Raw genomic sequence first — 20,093 nt, 5'->3', positions numbered from 1 at the left:
GACTGCGAAATCGAGAGAAAGAAAAAAAAAGAAGCAAGAAGAGAGAAAGAAGGCAGTCGGGCTCTTCCGATGTCCTCATCCTTTCTTTTTTTTTGTGGAGGACGTACAGTGAGAGACACGATCGCTTTCCGACCAAATTTGACACAACGATTTGGCCTGTAGACGATGTAATAATTGTTCTAACCAAATTCTTTCGATTCTTTCTTTTCATGTGCGATTCCCCTAATCTATCGAACCTGCCTCCATGAAAAATCCATGAAAAAACCCAATGAAACAATGTACACAATCGCCTGCTACTACAGGACTAGTTGTGACCTACAGTAAGTCTTCTCCAACACCTCAAGTTTTTTTTTCTTCTTTAGGATTTTCGGTTTCTTTTTATTTTTTTTTGTATAGATTTTACTTTCTTGCACCCCCCGTATATACTTTACATAGTACATGCATCTTTTGACGTTAGTAATTTTATAGTGTAGAAACGACTGCACGCGTACTTCCGTTCGACAGAGATTCGTTGAACAAATAAAACGAAACAAATTCACACCGATCCCTAGATCGGTTCGTTTCGTTACATTAAACGGAAGTATGCGAGCGTCCGTCGTTAATTGCTTGCGTATGTGTGTCTTGCATCGTTTTCTTTGTCTTTTTTTTCTCTTTTTTTTTCTTTTTCTTTTTTCATTTTATACGTTTTGCATGAGTATTAGTCGTATTGATGTTACGTATATCGTTGAATGTTGACGATTACGTACTTCTATCGTTTCTCTGTATATTTCGTAATACGTTCGTGAGAAACCGAAGCGAAATCGAAATGAAATATATTTCTCTCTGAGAAAATCGTCGTTATTAGCGTTTGTTTTCGTCTCATAGATCCATTATCATTCGATATAACAACAATAACAATAATAATAATAATAATAATCATAATAATAGTAATGATAATTAAAAACGAGCGCGTCATTCGAATTTTCATCATTCCAAAGACCCGCAGTTTCTTTCTTTTTTTTGCTGTTTGTCAATCAGTGTGTTGGTTGTTGTGTTGTTCACAGTGCACTGCAAAATGGACAGTTCACCGATTGTGACAACCCACACCAACAACAAGAGCAAGTCGTCGCGTAAGTGCTTTGCCAGCAAATCTAAAGAATCTTGATCGAAATCACCGCTCGTAAATCCGTAAATTTTATTCTATTCTCTTCTTCGCGACAACATACCTATATATACATATGTACGTATATAAATACGTACACATATCGATCATGGCTTGAGCTCAGGGATATACATACGTTAGTTTCGCAAGAGTTTCGCTTTTATCGTCCAACCAACAGAAGTTATTTTTTCTCTTCTCGCCATTCCTAGAGTATAGAGTGTATCGAGTGTAGAGCATGCATCATTTCTGGTATCTCAAAACGTTGTGCATCGTGTTCTGATTATCTTTTTGTCACTTTTCTTCACCGATGACCGACTCTATCATATCTCCTTTCTGTAACATTCTATAAAGAAACGACGGATGTATACTGGGTTTATATCGATTTACAGAAAGAGAGAAAGAGAGAGAGAGCGAGCGAGAGAGAGAGAGAGAAAGAAAGAAAAAGAAAGAGAGAGAGAGAGAGAGAGAGGGAGAGAGAGAGAAAAAGGAAGAACGAGTGAGAGGGAGGGAAAGAGAGAGAGAGAGAGAGAGAAATGAAACAAGACCAGCGATATTTACCATTCTATAGATTATTTTAAAAGAGTATAGACCCGGAGACATCCGCCATCCGATAAGACAAACACCAATATAGTATTAAACGAGTCGGATGCATCGTACTTGAGAAACAATTCAATGTCCAGGCATGCAACATGATTATGGTGCTGGCATGTGAATTAGTTCATTAAAAAAAAAAAAAGAAAAAAAAAGAGCTCGATTCGATGAGTTTTGTTTCTTTGTAAAAAAGAAAAAAAATAAAGAATTTACAAAAGTAAAAAAGAAAACAAAACTAAAACGAATTATCGAATATCCTGAGCGTTTGGTCTTTTTTTTCTTTTGTTTGCATTGTTATGTGGATATTATGAAATTTCGTTTTGGTGGATCGCGGGGCAAAAAAAGAAAAAATAATAAAATCAAACAAAACAAAGGTGTGCGAGTGTTTACGGGATGAAAATAATGTTGAAAGAGTTCCGTTTAAATTTCACACACACACACCGACCCCCATCTTAATATAATGAACTCTGTTTTCGTGACGTTGCAGTGACGACGCCGCTGTTCACGCCTGCAGTGGGAGTAACTGGAGCGGGTGCTGGAGGTACAGGTGGAACCGGTGCTAGAAGCTACGTTGATCCTCACACCTACGAAGATCCAAATCAGGCTGTTCGAGAATTTGCTAGAGAGATCGACGCTGGATATATCACGATAGAGGCCATAATCGGTAAATTGAAATTGTTTTATTCGTTCTATTCATTCGTAATTTGATATACACATGTAAATATTAAACTATGATTCAATACTTTATAGGTGGTGGTGAATTCGGAGACGTTTGTCGTGGTAAATTGAAACTACCACCAGATGGTCGAACTGAAATCGACGTGGCCATAAAGACATTGAAACCTGGCTCTGCTGACAAAGCACGGAACGACTTTCTAACGGAAGCTTCGATAATGGGTCAGTTTGAGCATCCCAATGTGATATTCCTTCAGGGTGTCGTGACAAAGAGCAATCCAGTGATGATCATCACCGAATTCATGGAGAACGGAAGTTTGGACACTTTTCTTCGAGCGAACGATGGTAAATTCCAAGTGCTTCAGCTGGTCGGTATGTTACGTGGTATAGCCAGTGGTATGCAGTATCTCGCTGAAATGAATTACGTTCATCGTGATCTCGCGGCAAGAAATGTCCTAGTGAATGCTGCTCTGGTTTGTAAGATAGCTGATTTTGGACTGAGCCGAGAGATTGAAAGCGCGACAGAGGGCGCATATACGACCAGGGTACGTCTAGATCGAATAAAGGAAAACTTTTTGTTACGAGTAGTATCGATAATTGATACTACTAAATATATATATATATATATATATATATATATATATATATATATATATATATATACATAATTATGTATGTCATCTTGTTGATTAAAATTAGGGCGGTAAGATTCCGGTACGATGGACAGCACCAGAGGCAATAGCATTCCGTAAATTCACTAGCGCCTCCGACGTCTGGAGTATGGGCATCGTTTGTTGGGAAGTCATGTCCTACGGCGAGAGACCATATTGGAATTGGTCCAACCAAGATGTGATAAAGTCGATCGAAAAAGGATACAGACTTCCAGCACCGATGGACTGTCCCGAAGCAATCTATCAGTTAATGCTCGACTGTTGGCAGAAAGAACGAACTCATCGGCCTACCTTCGCCAATCTCACTCAGACATTGGATAAACTCATACGGAGTCCGGACACTTTGAGGAAAATCGCTCAAAACAGGTAAAAACCTATTTCAATCTATTTACATTGCGTTAATATAAATTGATAAACGATTAACTAGCGTTCTGATTCACAACTGACAAATTATCGGACTTTCATTTATCGCCGGTAAAACAGTCGATCGCTCGCCGGAGAAAACTACTATTTTATCTAAGGGACTCGATTTATACATGTTATATAATACACGTACATATATTCGATATATGTATAGTGCGAAATAATAATTATAACGTACTACGGACAGTGTTAGTAAATATAATTTTTCGCCTTCATCATATGAACGAACGACTCGCTGGAAGTACGATGAATAAAATTGAATAACTTTGTGGACGTTAAGAGCCGTGAAAAAAGCCTTTTTATACATATAGAAAAAGGGAGAAAGAGAGAGAGCGAGTTAAGAGAAAACCGTCATCTCTTTCTTTCTATCTCTATTTCCCTCTTTTTCTCTCTGTCCACAGTTTTGCAATTTTCTCTTCCTTCCGTCCAGTCATTCGTCTGTCATCGTTTAACATAAATCATGTCGCATGCCAAGCGAGTCACACTTCGTGTCCATAAATTAATTTCTCTCTCGTCAGCTAAAAATATTTTCCGTTGTATCTTTTTGGAACTTTTTCTTTTTTTTTTTCTTCTTTTTTTCTTGCGAAAATATTTAAGAAGCTCATCACGCCGCTCTCTGTTCTATTTCTCTGTGCTCTCCACATACGCTGTTAGAATGGGCTTTGATATGGCGCTCATTTTATACACGATATTAAAACGCTCATAATTAAGCACACACTCTCGTACACGAGTTAGAACGATGATATGCGTGTGTATGTGATGTGCTAACCGAACTGGCATCGTGCGCATACGTATATCTCTGTCTATCTCATTTTCTGTGAACGAGGAATCGTCGTATAATATCTCGAAAAACCTGATTGGCATTACTGGAAGCGGGTCGTACGTACTGGACTGTTTTTCTCACCTTTTATTTTGCACCTTCTCTTGTTTTCTATTCTTTCTTATTTTTTTTCTTTTTTTTATATATATATGTAATACTCTGATCACTTCTTTACAAGGGACGGCGGCTGCAACTTTCCACGATTTTTCTAGAAATCGATCTCTTCAAAATTAATTTTTCAACATTCGCGAATATATCGTATCCTTCTTTTCAAACCTTTCGCAGATTTTTTCAACGTCACGTAAAATTAATCGAAGTCGTTGCGCCGTCGCCATCGTCGCTATCGTCGTCGTCGTCGCCGTCGCCGTCGCCATCGCCATCGCCGTCGCCGTCGCCGTCGCCGACGACGTTATTGCTGTTGAAAAACTTCTTCCGCATTTTTCTTACGTTTTGACACACACAATTTTCGAACGTGACACCATCGCGAGTTTTGTGCACGAAGTATCTTTTCACAACGCGTCTTCGAATAGCTTCAATTCTCTTTTCTTCGCTTGCTCCTCTCCAAACCTTCCAAAGAAAAACTTCGAGTTTCTCCACAGCGTTGTTACCTGCCAGCCGGGAGGAAAATTAATTTATGGACGAAAGTCTACGTCATTATTTTTACGGGATATATTTTTTTTCTTTCGCGACTCAAGAAGAAAAAAAAGAAAAGAGAAAAAGGAAAAGAAAAAAACGGTAACGAGTTAAGAGAAAGCGGAAAAAAGAAGGAAAAAAGAAAAAGAAAAAATCAAAAAGCAAAAAACTAGCGCGCGTTATACTGCGGTGGCTTTTCAGAAAGCTTTTGTCGCTTTTGGCGCTTATCATTTCTGTAGATCCCCGACCGTTCCCAATTTTCTAAAACCCTTAAAACCCTCCTTGACCCAGCTTGCTATCTACTACCTAACGCGTGAACGGGGATAGAGTAACAAAATTTTCCACAATTCACCAATCGAAATTCTTTCGATCCAGCAATGATATTAACTCATCAGAATATAAAATCTAATCTTTTATTTTCTTCGTGACGTTGCTCCCTTAAAATTGATTTTAAGATCATCTTAAATTCATACGTAATTAACTTGGAAATAAATTATATCAATTCTGAGGCATAACTATTATCAACGATATTTTGTCTCAAAATCATAAAAATAATCAAAAACGTAAATTACCTTTATCTCCGTCGACGCGGTTAAAAGTAGAAGCATCGTGGAACGCGTTGAACGCAGGCCAGAATGGGAAATCCTTGATTCCTTTCGTACTAACTTTTTGTTTCTCTCTTTCTCTCTCTCTCTCTCTCTCTCTCTCTCTTTCTCTTTCTCTTTCTCTCTTTTTCTCTCTTTCTCTCTCTCTTTCTCTCTCTTTCTCTTTCTATCTGCCTTCGTCAATCTCTGTCCGATTCCCAAGTATAAGTTCTCTTTCGTACCTATCTATCTCCGGCAGGCCAGCACCCTTTTTTTCTGGGCTAATTCTTTGTGGTTTTGGTTTTGTGGTGTCTTTGGTACCCGACTACGAACTGCTACGACAACTACTACCATCCACTACGTTCGCTACCTACTACGTTCGCAACGTGACAACAACAACAGCGTGAGGCCGCCCGCACACAATCCGTACTATGTCACAAGCCATACGGCTGCCGCCCAGGCCGCAGCAGCGGCGGCGGCGGCTGCTGCCACGGCGGCTGCCACGGCTGCCTCGGCGGCTGCTCCGGTACCAGGTGCACCCACAACGGGACCGTTCCCCGTAGACGTGGTCGGTCATCAGGCCCATCAGGCCCAGTCAACGATTGCCGTTCCAGTAATGCCACCAGGAGCCGCCCGTAGCCTACACTATCACACACACGCAGCAACACACGCACTGCCACATCAACCACCTCTAACATATCCCAATTGGGTTCCCTTCACTCACTTTGGTTGACTTCCATTTTCCCCCACCGATTTCTCATAATAATTTCCTATATTCTATTCCCGCTCACTAAAGGGATTCTAATTGATATTATATATTATAGCCTACCTAAACTTGTATATATATATACATCCATACATACGTCTATATTACGATCGTCGTTTTCGATTAATAGTTGTCGATTTTATCCGAGATTATATAGTATATAAATACATATATCTATATATATATATAGATATAGATATATAAATCGAGAGGCGTAGATGACGAATTTAATTTTATTAGTTATTATTATTAGTTATTATTATTATTGGTTATTATTATTATCATTATTATTATTATTATTATTATTATTATTATTATTATTATTATTATTATTATTATTATTATTATTATTATTATTATCATCATCATTATTATTATTATTATTATTATTATTATTATTATTATTATTATTATTATTATCATCATCATCATCATCATTATTATTATTATTATTATTATTATTATTATTATTATTATCATTATTATTATTATTATTATTATTATTATTATTATTATTATTGTTATTATTATTATTATTATTATTATTATTATTATTATTGTTATTGTTACTATGATTATTATTATTATTATTATTATTATTATTATTATTATTATTATTATTATTATTATTATTATTATTATTATTATTATTATTATTATTATTATTATTATTACTACAACTATAGTTTCATATTTTATCGTATTGTTCGTTCAAGCGTTAGGTCTATTTAGCTTCTTTCGCTAATATATATCATGTCGTATCGATCAATACCATTGACATAATAGAGCGTATATAATAATAATAATCATTTCAGATTAGAACGATTTAAAGAGGATATGTTTTCGTGATACTCTTTCGCGTTCCCGCACGTTTCTTCTGAGTGAACCATTCTATACGGGTTTCAGCCATTTGTTCCTTTCGCGAAACGAGCGTTTTTTATCGACTAGACGCGATTCCGGACCTCGACTATTTCAACTGTAAATTACAGGCACAGTTTTATTACTCATTATACACGGATATATATACGTATACACGTATATATATATATATATATATATATATATATATATACACGTTCCGTACGTGTGTACTGTCAATATACGGCGATCTTTTTTCACTTCGAGCAACACATTGTATAGGACATTTGTAATCTTACCGATAAACATTTGTAACACATCACGTTAGGTAACAGTGGGTTCGTCGGCCATTGAATCATGCGAGATCGCGAAGAGTCCGAAAACAATAAATATATCATCTTGCAGTTTAAGAAAGGTAAATAGTATGAAATAAAGAATAAAAAAAGAGAAAAGAAAAGAAAAAAAGAAAGAAAATAGAAAAGAAAGAAGATAAAGAAGCGTTTATATAAAAGAGGACGAATCGAACCAACGAATAGCTAAACGTAGAACGTAACGTCGCGAGCTTAGATGAAAGAGACAAGAACGACGCGTACGCGATTAACGATAGTCTTTCACGATCTTTTTCAAATTCTATATTTAGTGGTAAACGCATATTATTATATACATAAAGGTATTATTACAAACGCGAATATTGAATACACGTATACATATAACGTTATATATATGTATATATATATATATATATATATATATATATATTATTTATAAATATATATATATATATTTATGTATATATACGTAATATCGTCGATCGATTTTAACGTAAAAACAAAAACGTAAAGACTTATTAGCAATATTATAATCATGCGAGCGAAACGGTTCGACCATTTTAGAATAGTATTTTTATACTTGAGATATTAAAAGGAAAAAGGGAGAAAAAACATGGGCAACCATCTTAGGAAAAATAACGTAAACGAAAAGAAAGAATGACAGAAAAGATAGATAATCGATAATAATCGATAAGCGAATAAATCTTCGCCATAAATGTTTTGCCACTTGGCAAATTTCTTTTTTTTCCTCCATTCCTCATTTTCTTTTAACCACTGTTCATCATCCCCCTTCAATTTTGCACACATTTTCGTACGAGCGTACTTCTCGAAAGTTCAACGTAATATGTGATATCGACGACGTAGAGTAGTAAAGAATCAAGTTTACGAATAATGATAAAACGGACAATCAATTTTTCGATGTCGGCTCGACAAAAACGAAAAAAAGAAAAGAAAAGAAAAGAAAAGAAAAAAAGAAACAAAGAAATAATATTAACGCGTTTCAATGGCAGAACGATCTATCCAGGACATTATGCGCGATTTCATACGATCGTAACATTGATCGCGTTTATATTGTGTTTATTTCCTGAATTGATCCCTCGTTCACGCAACCACACTGTCCTATATATTATGCACCTATACAGAAACACACAACTGAACACAAGTAGTACACAAGCAAAATCACTCTCAAATAAAAGACGTGGAAAGAGGAAACGAACGAATGAAAGTGCGACTTACGAATTGAGAGCTATCATTGGCGGACTATAAGAAACAAAAAAAATAGAAAAAAAACATATATACACACACACATACACACCTACGTACATATAGCAAATAAAAAGAAAAAGAAAACAAAAACAGAAAAAAGAAATCCACAAGTATCGCGAGAAAGAAAAAAATACACGAACACACTGCAAATAGTAACACACACGAGTGTGACCTCTATTGCACTAACAAATGCTAACAATTGTCAGAATCAGGGAACGGGGTGCTCCGCCCCCACCCCCACCCGCCACATCGGCATCTTCCAACGTGCATTTGAGAAAAAGGTAAAAAAAAATATCAAGAACGGTCTCTCCTATAGCCGAAAACCATAAGAAAGATAAAAAAATCGTATGAAGCGGGAAGCAACGAAGTCTCATAAAGAGTTCTTTTTTTGATTACAATAAAAAGACTAACTCTTTTTACGTGCTAAAGTTAAAAAGAGAGAGAGAGAGAGAGAGAGAGAGAAAAGAAGACTAAAATAGAAAAAAGAAGAACGAGAAGATGCTTCCTTGCTTTCTACGCTTTGTCGAAATCGTAACAGATATTTCTATCACGTAGACGAGACAGCATTTGCTATGCTTGTACCCTTTTAGTTCGTATCGCACTGCTTGCTTCATACGCACTATTACCCCCCATTCACACGTATACATCCATTTCAAGCTCGACTATTTAAATCGCTCAGTTTACCATATTTCTCGTATCATCATTATTATTATAATTATTACTAGTTACAATATTGTTACTTATTATTAATTATGATTACCATCACTACTATAACTACCCAATACTAATACTACTATTACTACTACTACTACGACTATTACTACTGCTACTACTACTATTAGTGTCATTATTGTTACTATTACTATTATTATCACTACTACTATTATTACTTACATTCTTCTTCTTCTTCTTCTTTTTTTTATTATTATTAATATTATTGTGTTGTTATTATCATTATTAATATTATTAATATTATTATTATTATTATTATTTATTTTCCTCATTCAATTTATTATTATTATTACTAGTGCTATTATAATTATTATTATTTTTATTTTTTTATTATTATTAAAATATTGATATATCTTATATTTAAACGCAAAGAGGCTCCGACTTGACTGATAATGTATAGCTTCACTTTTTTCTTACATTCAAACGTGTAAATATCTTGTTACAAAAGTAATATAGTTTACAATGCTGTAATTAATGCTTCTTTGTATTACTGTATAATTTGATAACACGCGTTTGAGCCTTTTTGTCGAAAGATGTACATATAAAAAAACATATGGATTTCCCATTTAGAAATTAAGATCCATTTTATATACATATATCTATCTATTCTATTATACCCTATGTCACGTGTCTATCTACCCCCACCCCCACCTCTCCCCTTATTCATTTTAAGAACCTAATAAGAGAATAAATAAATCGAACGACTTGAATTTTTCTTAGACATTGTAGCAAGAGATATCCTAAGAACCTTGCAATTTACCCGTTAATGTTTTTTAACGACGACAGAATGTATTTTGCCTTTCGCAAGCGCGATCACGAAACTTATCGTTTCGCGAAAGCGTAAGCACGAGCGAAAACATTCCGTATAATTCGTGTAACTTTTGAACTTAGCCGTGTATGTATGTGTGCCTTTCATTGATCGAACACTTTGTACATACACATACGTATTACTATTCCTTGTACATAAATCAGAAAGTAAATTTCTCATTTCTATCCGATCTCTTAGCCAGATCCCAGTACGGTTTCGCAAGATTTCAGATTTTGTAATAGGTAATGATAAATTATCTTGCGATAAAACAATCATGATACTCTATGATAGAGTAACTCAATATGAAATATCCTGGGATCTGGCTTTGTTTGAAAACCTAATGTCAAATATAGCAAATTTTACAAAAAAATAAAAAAGAAAAAAAACATGAATCAAAGAGAGTTACTCTAGCTGCTATCTGTACAATCCCAATCTTAAAAAAAAAAATATATATATACATATATCCATATGATACCTTTTACCTCTTTTAACATGTACGTGTTTCTTGCTAAAGTATAACGTATCTCTCTTGACATAAATATCCATAAAAAAGAAAAATTTTAAAAGAAAGTTTGAACGGTCTATCAAAATATTTGTATCAGCGAGAAATACGTACGCGTTGAAAAAAAAAAAAAGAAAAAAGATCGGAAGGAAATCGTAAGTGAGAACGAAGTAAAGTCGACAAAAACAAAAGAAAAAAAATAATGAAACACAATATATCTGACGCAGTGTTCTTGACAGGGGCACCAATCCACTGGCGCCGGACGCGGTGGACTTGACGCAGTTGACCTCGGTCAGCGAGTGGTTGGCCTCGATCAAAATGTCTCGATATGCTGAAAGTTTCGAGAGGGCAGGAGTGACCACGTTGGAGGCAGCAGCTCGCGTTACCGTTCAAGAACTCACCGCACTTGGTATAACCCTGGTCGGTCATCAAAAGAAGATCATGAACAGTGTGACGGCGTTAAGAGCGCAAATGTCCGCCACGTCGCAGAGCTTTCTCGTTTAGGAAAGGAAAAAATGGAGGGAAAGAAAGAAGGGTAAAAGAAAGAAATCAAACTTTTCGGTAGAGAAACGAGAGTGTCTCGATCGTCCTCCTGCATGAAAGCAGGAATTTTCAGCTTTCTATAAACGACAGGTCTGGATCATGGACGTCCTCTCAAAGAGGATAGCAAATTTTTCCTCTTCGTCTCGCGAGCGTTCGTGAAAACGAAGTCAAAGTCGAGTGATAACGAGAGACAACTTTCTCTTTCTCTCGATGGAGACCTGACATTTTAATTCTCGATATTAGAATTAGGAAGACATTCCAGCGAGTAGTCCCGCTTGAAAAAAAAATATAAGAAAGAAAGAAAATTGGCCTCTCCGCAAATATCTTACCAACCATTTATATTCCAAGGCGATCGATGTATCGATCGGATCTTTCCTCTTCGAACAAATATGTACGTACATATATTATATATATTATATATACGTACATATATATATTATATATATATGTACATATTATATATATTATATATATATACGTACATATATGTATATTATATATATACATACATACATATATATATATATATATACATATATATATATACTGTAGGCGTCGATTAAGATTTGTCCTTGACATAATACGACGAGGATTTAAGCGAAAACTATAATGAAGGACGATTGTATTGCTCGCAAGGAAAAGGAAAGAGAGAGAGGGAGAGAAAGAGAGAGAGAGAGAGAACGAATTCATTCGAATTCCTTTCGGAAAATACGCAAAGGAAAAAAAAGTTAAGCGCATCCTTTCGCTTTATTCCTCGTTCTTGCGATGAATCGTCACGAGATCATCAGACTGATATAAACGCGACAAGAACTAGCCGCAATAGCGTGCATGCAATCCACTGCCTTAAAAAGCCGTTTTGCGTCGTCGACTCCCTCGCATAAAAAGTATAGAAAGAGAAAAATTGAGAAAGCGAAAAAGAGAAAGAGGGAGAGAAAGAGATAAAGAGAAAGAAAGAGAGGGAATATACGCGCGTGAAAGCACGTCCGCCATAATAATAATTCTTAAAAATTCTTCGAAGGATCTGTCATTCGAATTTCCCGCCACAATATTGCGACGCCCTTCTTTTGACCATCATATTTTCTTTCCTTTCCATTTTTCATTTGTTTTCTTCTCATTTATTATTTTTGTTTTTTTCCTTTTAATTTCAATAATTTTAACGTGCGTGATCCTGGATTCTTTATAATACGAGCTCTGAAAATATACGGCCTAATGAGTTTACATACAACGGATAAAAGAGTACCACTTTGATGGTAAATCAATAAAAGTACCACCATTTGATGATAAATGAATGAAAAAAATAAGAATACAAAGGATCGACAGTCGTAAGAAAACACTGCCTTTCTTTTTTTTTTACTTTTGTATATGTATATATATATATAAATATATATATTTGTATTTTGGTATATACGCATGTACTTTTTATATACGTATTACGGACAAACGGTCTAACTAATTAATTAGAACAAATGGTTATAAGGTACTTTGATGATCATTCACGTTCGTTTCTTCACTGATTTCGCTGCTGCTGCCTCTTCTTCTTTTTCTTTCCTTATTCTCTTTCCTTATTCCATTAATGAGAACGTATAAAAACGAGGAAGAGAAACGATCATAGGAGTTCATATTCGAAGTATTATTTTCTTGTAACGTAAAAATGATTATATTGTTTTTTTAGCGATAAAGAAAGAAAAAGAAAGAAAAAGAAAATTAGAAAAGTCAATTATAAGCCATTCCTCATTAAAATGGCTTATAAATTGCTAATCATAACGACGTTTGCTCGACTCGCTTAAAAAAAAGAAAAGAAAGAAATAAAAGAAATGACGGCATCGTGTTGTCGCTTTTACGAAGCGATCGCGTGCGAGTATGTTTGTTTAAATGTTTGTTGTGTGTATGTGTGTATGTGTGTATGACGCGAGCGAGAGCATTTTCTTCAACGTGCAAACAAAACGGCTAATGACGATGACGACGAGATAGAAACGGAAAAAGTGAAATGAGTTTCGAAATTATTGTAAATTTTTGCGTATGAAAGAAGGAAAGAGAGGGGGAAAAAGAAAGATGGAGAGATAAAGAAAGAAAAAGTGAAAGGAAGATGATAAAAGTTTCTTGCCTTTGCGTTACCTATATGAGTATATTGTATATGCCTAATTAATCGGTCTGTAAAGTAGGTGATACCTATCGAGAGTATCAAAAATGCGAAAGAAATATAACAAAAAGAAAAGAGATAGTAATATATGTGCCAAGGTGAGCGCGCAAGAACCTTCACTCGCGAATGATATGACCTTATATGGAGCGTGTGCATGTGCGTGTACCTGTACGTATACGTGTGCGTGTGCGTGTGCGTGTGTGTGGACATAATAAAAAAGAAAAGAAGGAAAAAAGCGAAAAGAGAAAACAAGATTGAGGAAAAATAATAAAGAGAGAGAGAAAGAGAGCAAGGAACCATGGGGACGACTCTATCGCGGTACGAATGACGATGCTAAAAAAAACGATGTTGTATCGTCATCAAAAAAAACCCGATCATTAGATCTTTTTATGCTAACGTGTAAAGAGAAAATAGATTAGGAATACGGACTCGTCCATCTTTATACATACATGCAAACGACCGTAAGACATGTGCAGAAAAAAAGAAAAGGGGGAAAGAAGTTATTGTCAATTTGCGATTCCGAAGATAATAAACAGTCTGCCCCTCGGTGTAACGTTAACATATCAACGAATATCTAAAGAATAATAAGAAAAAGAAAAAAAAAGAATGAAAAATACTAACAAACAAACTTAAACGAAACAAAAGGAGAATTTAAAATCCACGATATCGTCCATGAGAAATATCGTCGGAGGATGGATATACTGGCCAACGAGAAACAACGCGGAACGTATTACCGAAATTATTCTACGGTGAAAACGTTCGACGAGCTATCACTTTATCAATCTTCAGTAGAGGGTATCATAAAAAAAAAAGAAAAAAGAAAAACGAAGAAAATGCGAAAGCCTAAAATTTTCTCGTACCGCTTTTTTTAATTTCCATCGTTCCTTTGACTTATTATATTTGTTTTTGTTTTATATTCGTTTGATTTTTTTCGTTACCTATTTTCTTCAATCATATTTCTTCTTCGTATAGAATGACTCTTCGCGATAAGGAACGCGCGAAGGTACGCATCCAGCCTAACTTTCGTCGCGGAACAACGACCATTCCAAATCCACTTATATATACACCTGACAAATTAATCCTAAAAAAGAAGCGAAACATTAAAGAAAAAAACAAAAACAACAACAAAAGAAACAGAATATTGAGAGTGATAAAAGACAGAGATAAAGATAAAGATAAAGATAAGAGATAAAGTTCGTTCTCATGCGAAGGATGGCCTGTATCTTGTTACACCCACATTCGCTCGACTCTAAAAAGACTGCTACCCCTTCATTAACCTCCCCCGGCGCGCGACAACCGCGATATCCGGCTAATTGTCCTTCTAATCGGCGATCTTATCATTGTCGCCGAAAAAGAATAAAAAAAATTAAAGAGAGAGAGAGAGAGAGAGAGAGAGAGAAGACCAATAATCGCCAATGAGAGAAAGAATAGTGAAAAAAAAACGAGAAAAAGAAGGAAAATAAAAATCCGCGTGCGTCGCACGACTTCCATGAGACAAAGTTTAAAGCCGTGCCACGGGACATTCTTTTTTACTCTTTATTTAATGAATTCTAACTAGTAAGGTAGTGTTGTCGGCGTCGAAGCAACGTTGGGTTATGTCTTGAAATCGATGTATACAATAAAAGGAGTTTTAAAATGATGGATCGACGAAAATTAGCGTCTCACGCACGGTCGTCCTCTTCGGTTTTTCTTGCATCATCTTTCTTATTCGAGGATAGCCCAGCGATGCTTCCGTTTAATGGAATAAGTGATTTTAATCGAGATCGTTCGCTTCACGTTAGGTAAATGAAATGAGAAAAGGGAAAAACGAGTATCACGAAGATTGAACTCCCCTTGAGATTTATTTCTGTTATTCGTCCCGCAACAGATCTGATATCTGAAGCACGTCTTTAAAAACATCGTGACTTAGATAATCGAGAAACATCACGGATCACAAATGCCCGAGATAGCTCTATTTGTTTTTTTTTCTTTTTTTATATATTTTGTATTTTATTTTTGTCTTCTTCTTAAGGGGGGGGGGGAGGAATAAGGAATTACTCAAAATGGCGACGATTACGAAGCAATAAATGAATACACGCAAATGCAGATTTTTATATAAAGAATGTTAACAAATTTCAAAAGATATTAATTATCAATAGCGCTATCTTCCTAAATGTTCGTATTAAAAGTTAGCAAAAAGTAAGATAAAAAGTAAGAGGCGGTGAAAATGAGAAGTACCGCGGAACGACGTTCCAATTAGGCCAAGGGCGACGCGAAGGGCCTTTAATTAATTTGTTCTTGTCCTCGCCCTTGGCCGGAACGACGTCAACCGGTAAGTTTTAAGAATTTTGAGCTGTAACTATTTGTGTCTAGCGGCGAATGAATGAGTGCGACCTGAAGTTTTGAGAATGTCGATAGTTTCAGTGAATTATTAGATTTCATAGATCTCTATCAATATTATACGATTCGTAGATGCGAGACGAGAGAGAGGATATTAGTTAGAGCAGGAAAATCTCTTACATATAACTTTAACCGATTTTCCTTTCATCACCCTTCGATATCCCTGTTATCGTAAAAGAAAATGGGTAGTTTCCTTTCGTAGATCCGACTCGTTTTTCTCTCCCAATATCATGAGCTACACTTTCAAAGCTTTTGGATCGTACTTCATGTTACATATTTTGGTTATTCTCGTATACGTGTAAAGCTTTCTAAGAACAAGTCTGGAATTATAGAAATCGATAAAAGAAAAAAAAAAGTGAGTGATAGGGGAAAAAAATATTGCTTGATAAAAATTCTTTAATTTCTTTGTAAATTCTTCGGTTTCCTTGATGTTTTTTTTTCAGTTTCTTTTTTATCTAATATTTTTTTTATTAACCGTTTTTGATTATCCGTACCGAAGGAACGGACAAAATAACAGGCGAAAAAATCATTGAACTCTCCGCACACCTTTTATTACTTAATTTTTTATCGATTAATGCATCTGTATAACTATTTATTAAAAAAAAAAAAAAAAAAAAAAAACTTATTTATTGTTTAGAGATCTGACTAAATTAAAAAAAAAGTTCTAATTATCATAGGTATTATCTATTATTGCTAGTACGAAAGTATGAAAGGAGTAAAATTATCTGTTTATGTTAGAGTTTTCGAAAACTCTGCCGTGTAAAGTAACGAATTACAATACGACGATCGACGATCGTTGAGTCTATAAGCAGCTATATTATTAATTAATTAAGCGTTATTTAGGCGACTTATGTGCGCGTTGTTTAATTTTTTACTTTTTACAACTCTCTTTTTACAGCGAACTTTGTCAAAGTACCTGCTTCGAAAACGATAAAAATAAAAAAAGTAATAAAATCCGTGAAAACAAAGCACACAGGTACCGTCCCATATATTATATATAGCTTATCTACACATACACAGACGCAATAATTTATGTATACTCGACAAGCTGAGTTTTTTATAAAATTGGTTAAGCAAATCGCCTGCGTGTGTCTTCGATTCATTGTATAAAACAAAACGACTAAACGCAAAGAGAAGCAAGCAGAGAGTTACTGCCAACAAATTTTGGGATGTGTCAAAAACATTTTTCCTATGGTGTTGTCAAGACGATGTTGAATGTACATAAGATATAATAAATAATATACCTTATACAATGTAATTCTAGTGTATAATTTTGACATAATTTAAATCTTAAGATTTCAATCTTATGGCCTCGGCAATATATCGTGTAAATCGATATGATATTCAAGGCTAAGTATTTTAACGTTGAAATTAATAGGTTAATAGATACGGCAATGATAGATAGAATCTAAGACTACAGATATTTAGCTATTTCTATTTTGTGCCGTTCGCTCCCATTTTTTTTTTTTTTTTGGTGCTGTGCTCCCATTGGCTCCTGTTAACTTCCATTGGCTACAAGAAAAAAACTAAACTATATCCCTATACGAATTTTCGAAATTTATCGGTCCAATCGCATTGGCCATACAACACGACCTCTGCTGGTAAGTTCTTCATATACATTCGCTTCCTTTTCCGTTTGGCTTTGCAGAAAGGTTTGTGTCACTTTTATATGATACCGAGAAATCCAAATATTCTTTGTTAATCAGAAAATTAATAAACATATCATGGATATCTCAAAAATATACATATTTTTTCGATGTTTTTCAGATTATTATAGATATATTTTTTCTCACGTATGCTTTCACATTACAGAATCAAAATGGTACAACGACTAACCTATCGGCGGCGTTTGTCGTACAATACAAAAAGTAACAGAAGACGCGTGTAAGTAATAAATATTGTACTCTTTACTTAACGGTAAATATGACAAATGAACTTCCCTTGATTCATATTTTTTTTTTACGATTTAGTAAATTATTTTGTTTGTGTTGTGTACAATCAATATACAATAGAGGTTATGTTTTGATAGTACTTTTCCAATATTTTTCCACGTGTATTTTAGTATTTGAAATAAATCAATGTAATTCTATTAATACGAAAATATTAATGACTACTAATAACTTATTTAATTATTTTTTATCATTATATGCACGTTGCATAGACGAAAAAATACAAATGCTAAAAGTTTTTCTACAAAGATTGTTTTAACAAAAGATATATAATTCGGTTTTCTGCTATTTTTTATTTTATTTATTAATTATTATAATATTAATTATTGTAGTAATTTCTTAAAATGTAAAAATAGTTTTAAGATTTTATAATATTTGAATATAGTCAATGTTTGTACATATGCCATCACACTTGCTATTTTTCATATATGTATCCCTTAAAGCATTTAGAAGTAGATTTAACTCATTCATTTCATTATTTTACTGTCCGAAAAATACTAACCGATATATTTTTTATAGCGTTCGTACTCCTGGTGGTAAATTAGTATATCAATATTTGAAGAAACCTAAAAAAACTCCAAGATGTGGTCACTGCAAAGATAAGCTCAGAGGTATTCAGCCTGCAAGGCCAATGGAACGTTCACGTATGTGTAAGAGAAAGAAAACAGTCAAACGCGTATACGGTGGTGTCCTTTGTCACAAATGCGTTAAAGAAAGGTACATTTGAATATATTTTAACAATCAGTATTTTAAGTGTTTTCTAAGATATATGAAAAACATTTTACCATGCGATATTATGTTGAGTTTTAATATTATGAAAAATAGTGATCACATTTTATTGCCAATTATATTTAAATAATAACATTATTTGAGCTTTGTAGGATTGTCCGCGCTTTTTTGATTGAAGAGCAGAAGATCGTAGTTAAAGTTATGAAAGCACAGCAAGCAACTGAGAAGACAAAGAAAACAGACAAATAATAATGATTTTTATTAATTAAATAAAATAAATATAAAATTACCAAAAAATCGACTATAAATCATTATTATCACACTTTAGTGTACCTATAAATACAATTTATTATAAAGTTTGCTTAATATAATAATAGCAGAATAGAGGCACAGATGTAGACAACAAGACAATAGTCCTATCTTAATATATAATAATTCATTCCAATGTTGTAATTTAACAAAGCAACAACGAGAATGAACTGAATCATGTTTGAATCTGTATCTTGCATTATAATGTGTAAGTAAAATATCGTCCATAAATTAAATGCCAAAAGTGCATTGTTATAAAAATTTAATTTCCAAATATTAACTCATATAGCCAACATTTAATATCACTAAAAACTACTATGACATGTTACTAACCTACATTAAATACTGAAAGTCCTCTCCTTCATTTTCAAAGCAAACATAACATCTATTAAATTGATATTATCTATTATCTGCATGGCTTAAAGTTTAAAAATTAAACTTATTTACAATAATACATTTTTATTAACTAATGAGTCACCCCATGCATTGTTTAATGAACATCTTAATAACTAATAAATAATATTTATATTTATTTTTTTTGCTTTTTTTTGTTTGACAAAATATTTAATATTATCTATATTAATCGCAATAAGATCATGTACAAAGTAGAATAAAATTAAAGTTTAAAACATTGAACAAATACGCCACCTAGCAGCAAAATACTTGAACTTACATAGAAAATGCGCCTCCAGTACAATGTATTGTTTTCACACGTTTGTCCAAAACACACCTCTACATATGTAAATGATATATATATATATATAGCTAATAATAATATATAATTATCTACGTATCAACAAAAGATTTAACTTTTATCAAAATGTTTATTTACAATGAATCACTTTATTTCTCTACATACGAACGAAAAATTGTGAAAATGCATATGTCCCTCTATTTTTGTAAAACGATCGTTTAGATTTTGAAATTTTCGAATCAACGGACAAAATATGCGAGTTCATTATCTATCGATCAATATCTATCAAAATCACATATTGTGATTTTCTTGCAGTTCACCATAGATACAGTAGCATAACGAGCTATCGAAGAAGGATAAAAGGGACAGGTATTGTATTCCGATTATGGTCAACGTGCGTGCAAAACCCGTCCCAAAGGAGTATGGAGACTCGCTAACCTCGGTACTTTTAACAAGAGCCATATTTGTTGAACGAAACTTTGTATGTACATATATGTAGTAGTTATGCCACGGTATAGTTTCCACAATCAAGTATAAATGCCAACGACGTG

At 34.1% G+C, this 20,093-nt stretch overlaps 2 protein-coding genes across 28 annotated transcripts in view; both read left to right on the top strand.

The window, feature by feature from the left end:
- The window catches only part of LOC124427280 (ephrin type-B receptor 1-B), a 159,037-nt gene extending 141,918 nt beyond the window's left edge, over positions 1-17,119 (top strand). For 3 of the 26 annotated variants that reach the window (XM_046969971.1, XM_046969969.1, XM_046969962.1), the window contains exons 11-17: positions 303-320; positions 1,044-1,109; positions 2,220-2,396; positions 2,483-2,952; positions 3,107-3,444; positions 8,964-9,038; positions 11,039-17,119. In XM_046969971.1, the coding sequence (XP_046825927.1) occupies positions 303-320; positions 1,044-1,109; positions 2,220-2,396; positions 2,483-2,952; positions 3,107-3,444; positions 8,964-9,038; positions 11,039-11,303 (1,409 nt within the window). In that variant the 3' untranslated portion in view covers positions 11,304-17,119. Of the gene's footprint in view, positions 1-302; positions 321-1,043; positions 1,110-2,219; positions 2,397-2,482; positions 2,953-3,106; positions 3,445-5,940; positions 6,525-8,963; positions 9,039-11,026 lie in introns of those variants that run through there. The other 23 variants (XM_046969977.1, XM_046969975.1, XM_046969964.1 and 20 more) reach the window with 11 other exon arrangements.
- Positions 67-18,836, top strand: LOC124427288 (60S ribosomal protein L34-like). 2 transcript variants are annotated; one of them, XM_046970015.1, is made up of 6 exons: positions 67-71; positions 2,773-2,775; positions 7,574-7,577; positions 17,674-17,745; positions 18,330-18,527; positions 18,692-18,836. In XM_046970015.1, the coding sequence occupies exons 4-6, from the start codon at positions 17,681-17,683 to the stop codon at positions 18,786-18,788; spliced, it is 360 nt and encodes a 119-aa protein (XP_046825971.1). In that variant the 5' UTR covers positions 67-71; positions 2,773-2,775; positions 7,574-7,577; positions 17,674-17,680; the 3' UTR covers positions 18,789-18,836. The 2 variants fall into 2 exon arrangements, with proteins under 2 accessions (XP_046825971.1, XP_046825970.1); XM_046970014.1 differs by lacking the exons at positions 67-71; positions 2,773-2,775; positions 7,574-7,577 and adding an exon at positions 17,457-17,513.
- The last annotated feature ends 1,257 nt before the right edge of the window (positions 18,837-20,093 follow it).

Source organism: Vespa crabro, chromosome 10 (assembly GCF_910589235.1).
Source record: "Vespa crabro chromosome 10, iyVesCrab1.2, whole genome shotgun sequence".
Taxonomy (NCBI): Eukaryota; Metazoa; Arthropoda; class Insecta; order Hymenoptera; family Vespidae; genus Vespa; species Vespa crabro.
The sequence above is the reverse complement of the archived record's forward strand: the minus strand, read 5'-3'. Positions and strand labels throughout refer to the sequence as shown.

Coding starts and splice junctions, on each gene's coding strand:
- LOC124427288 (XM_046970015.1), top strand. CDS start 17,681: ATGGTACAACGACTAACCTATCGGCGGCGTTTGTCGTACAATACAAAA. Junction 17,746..18,329: donor AAAAGTAACAGAAGACGCGT/GTAAGTAATAAA, acceptor TATTTTTTATAG/CGTTCGTACTCCTGGTGGTA. Junction 18,528..18,691: donor CACAAATGCGTTAAAGAAAG/GTACATTTGAAT, acceptor TGAGCTTTGTAG/GATTGTCCGCGCTTTTTTGA.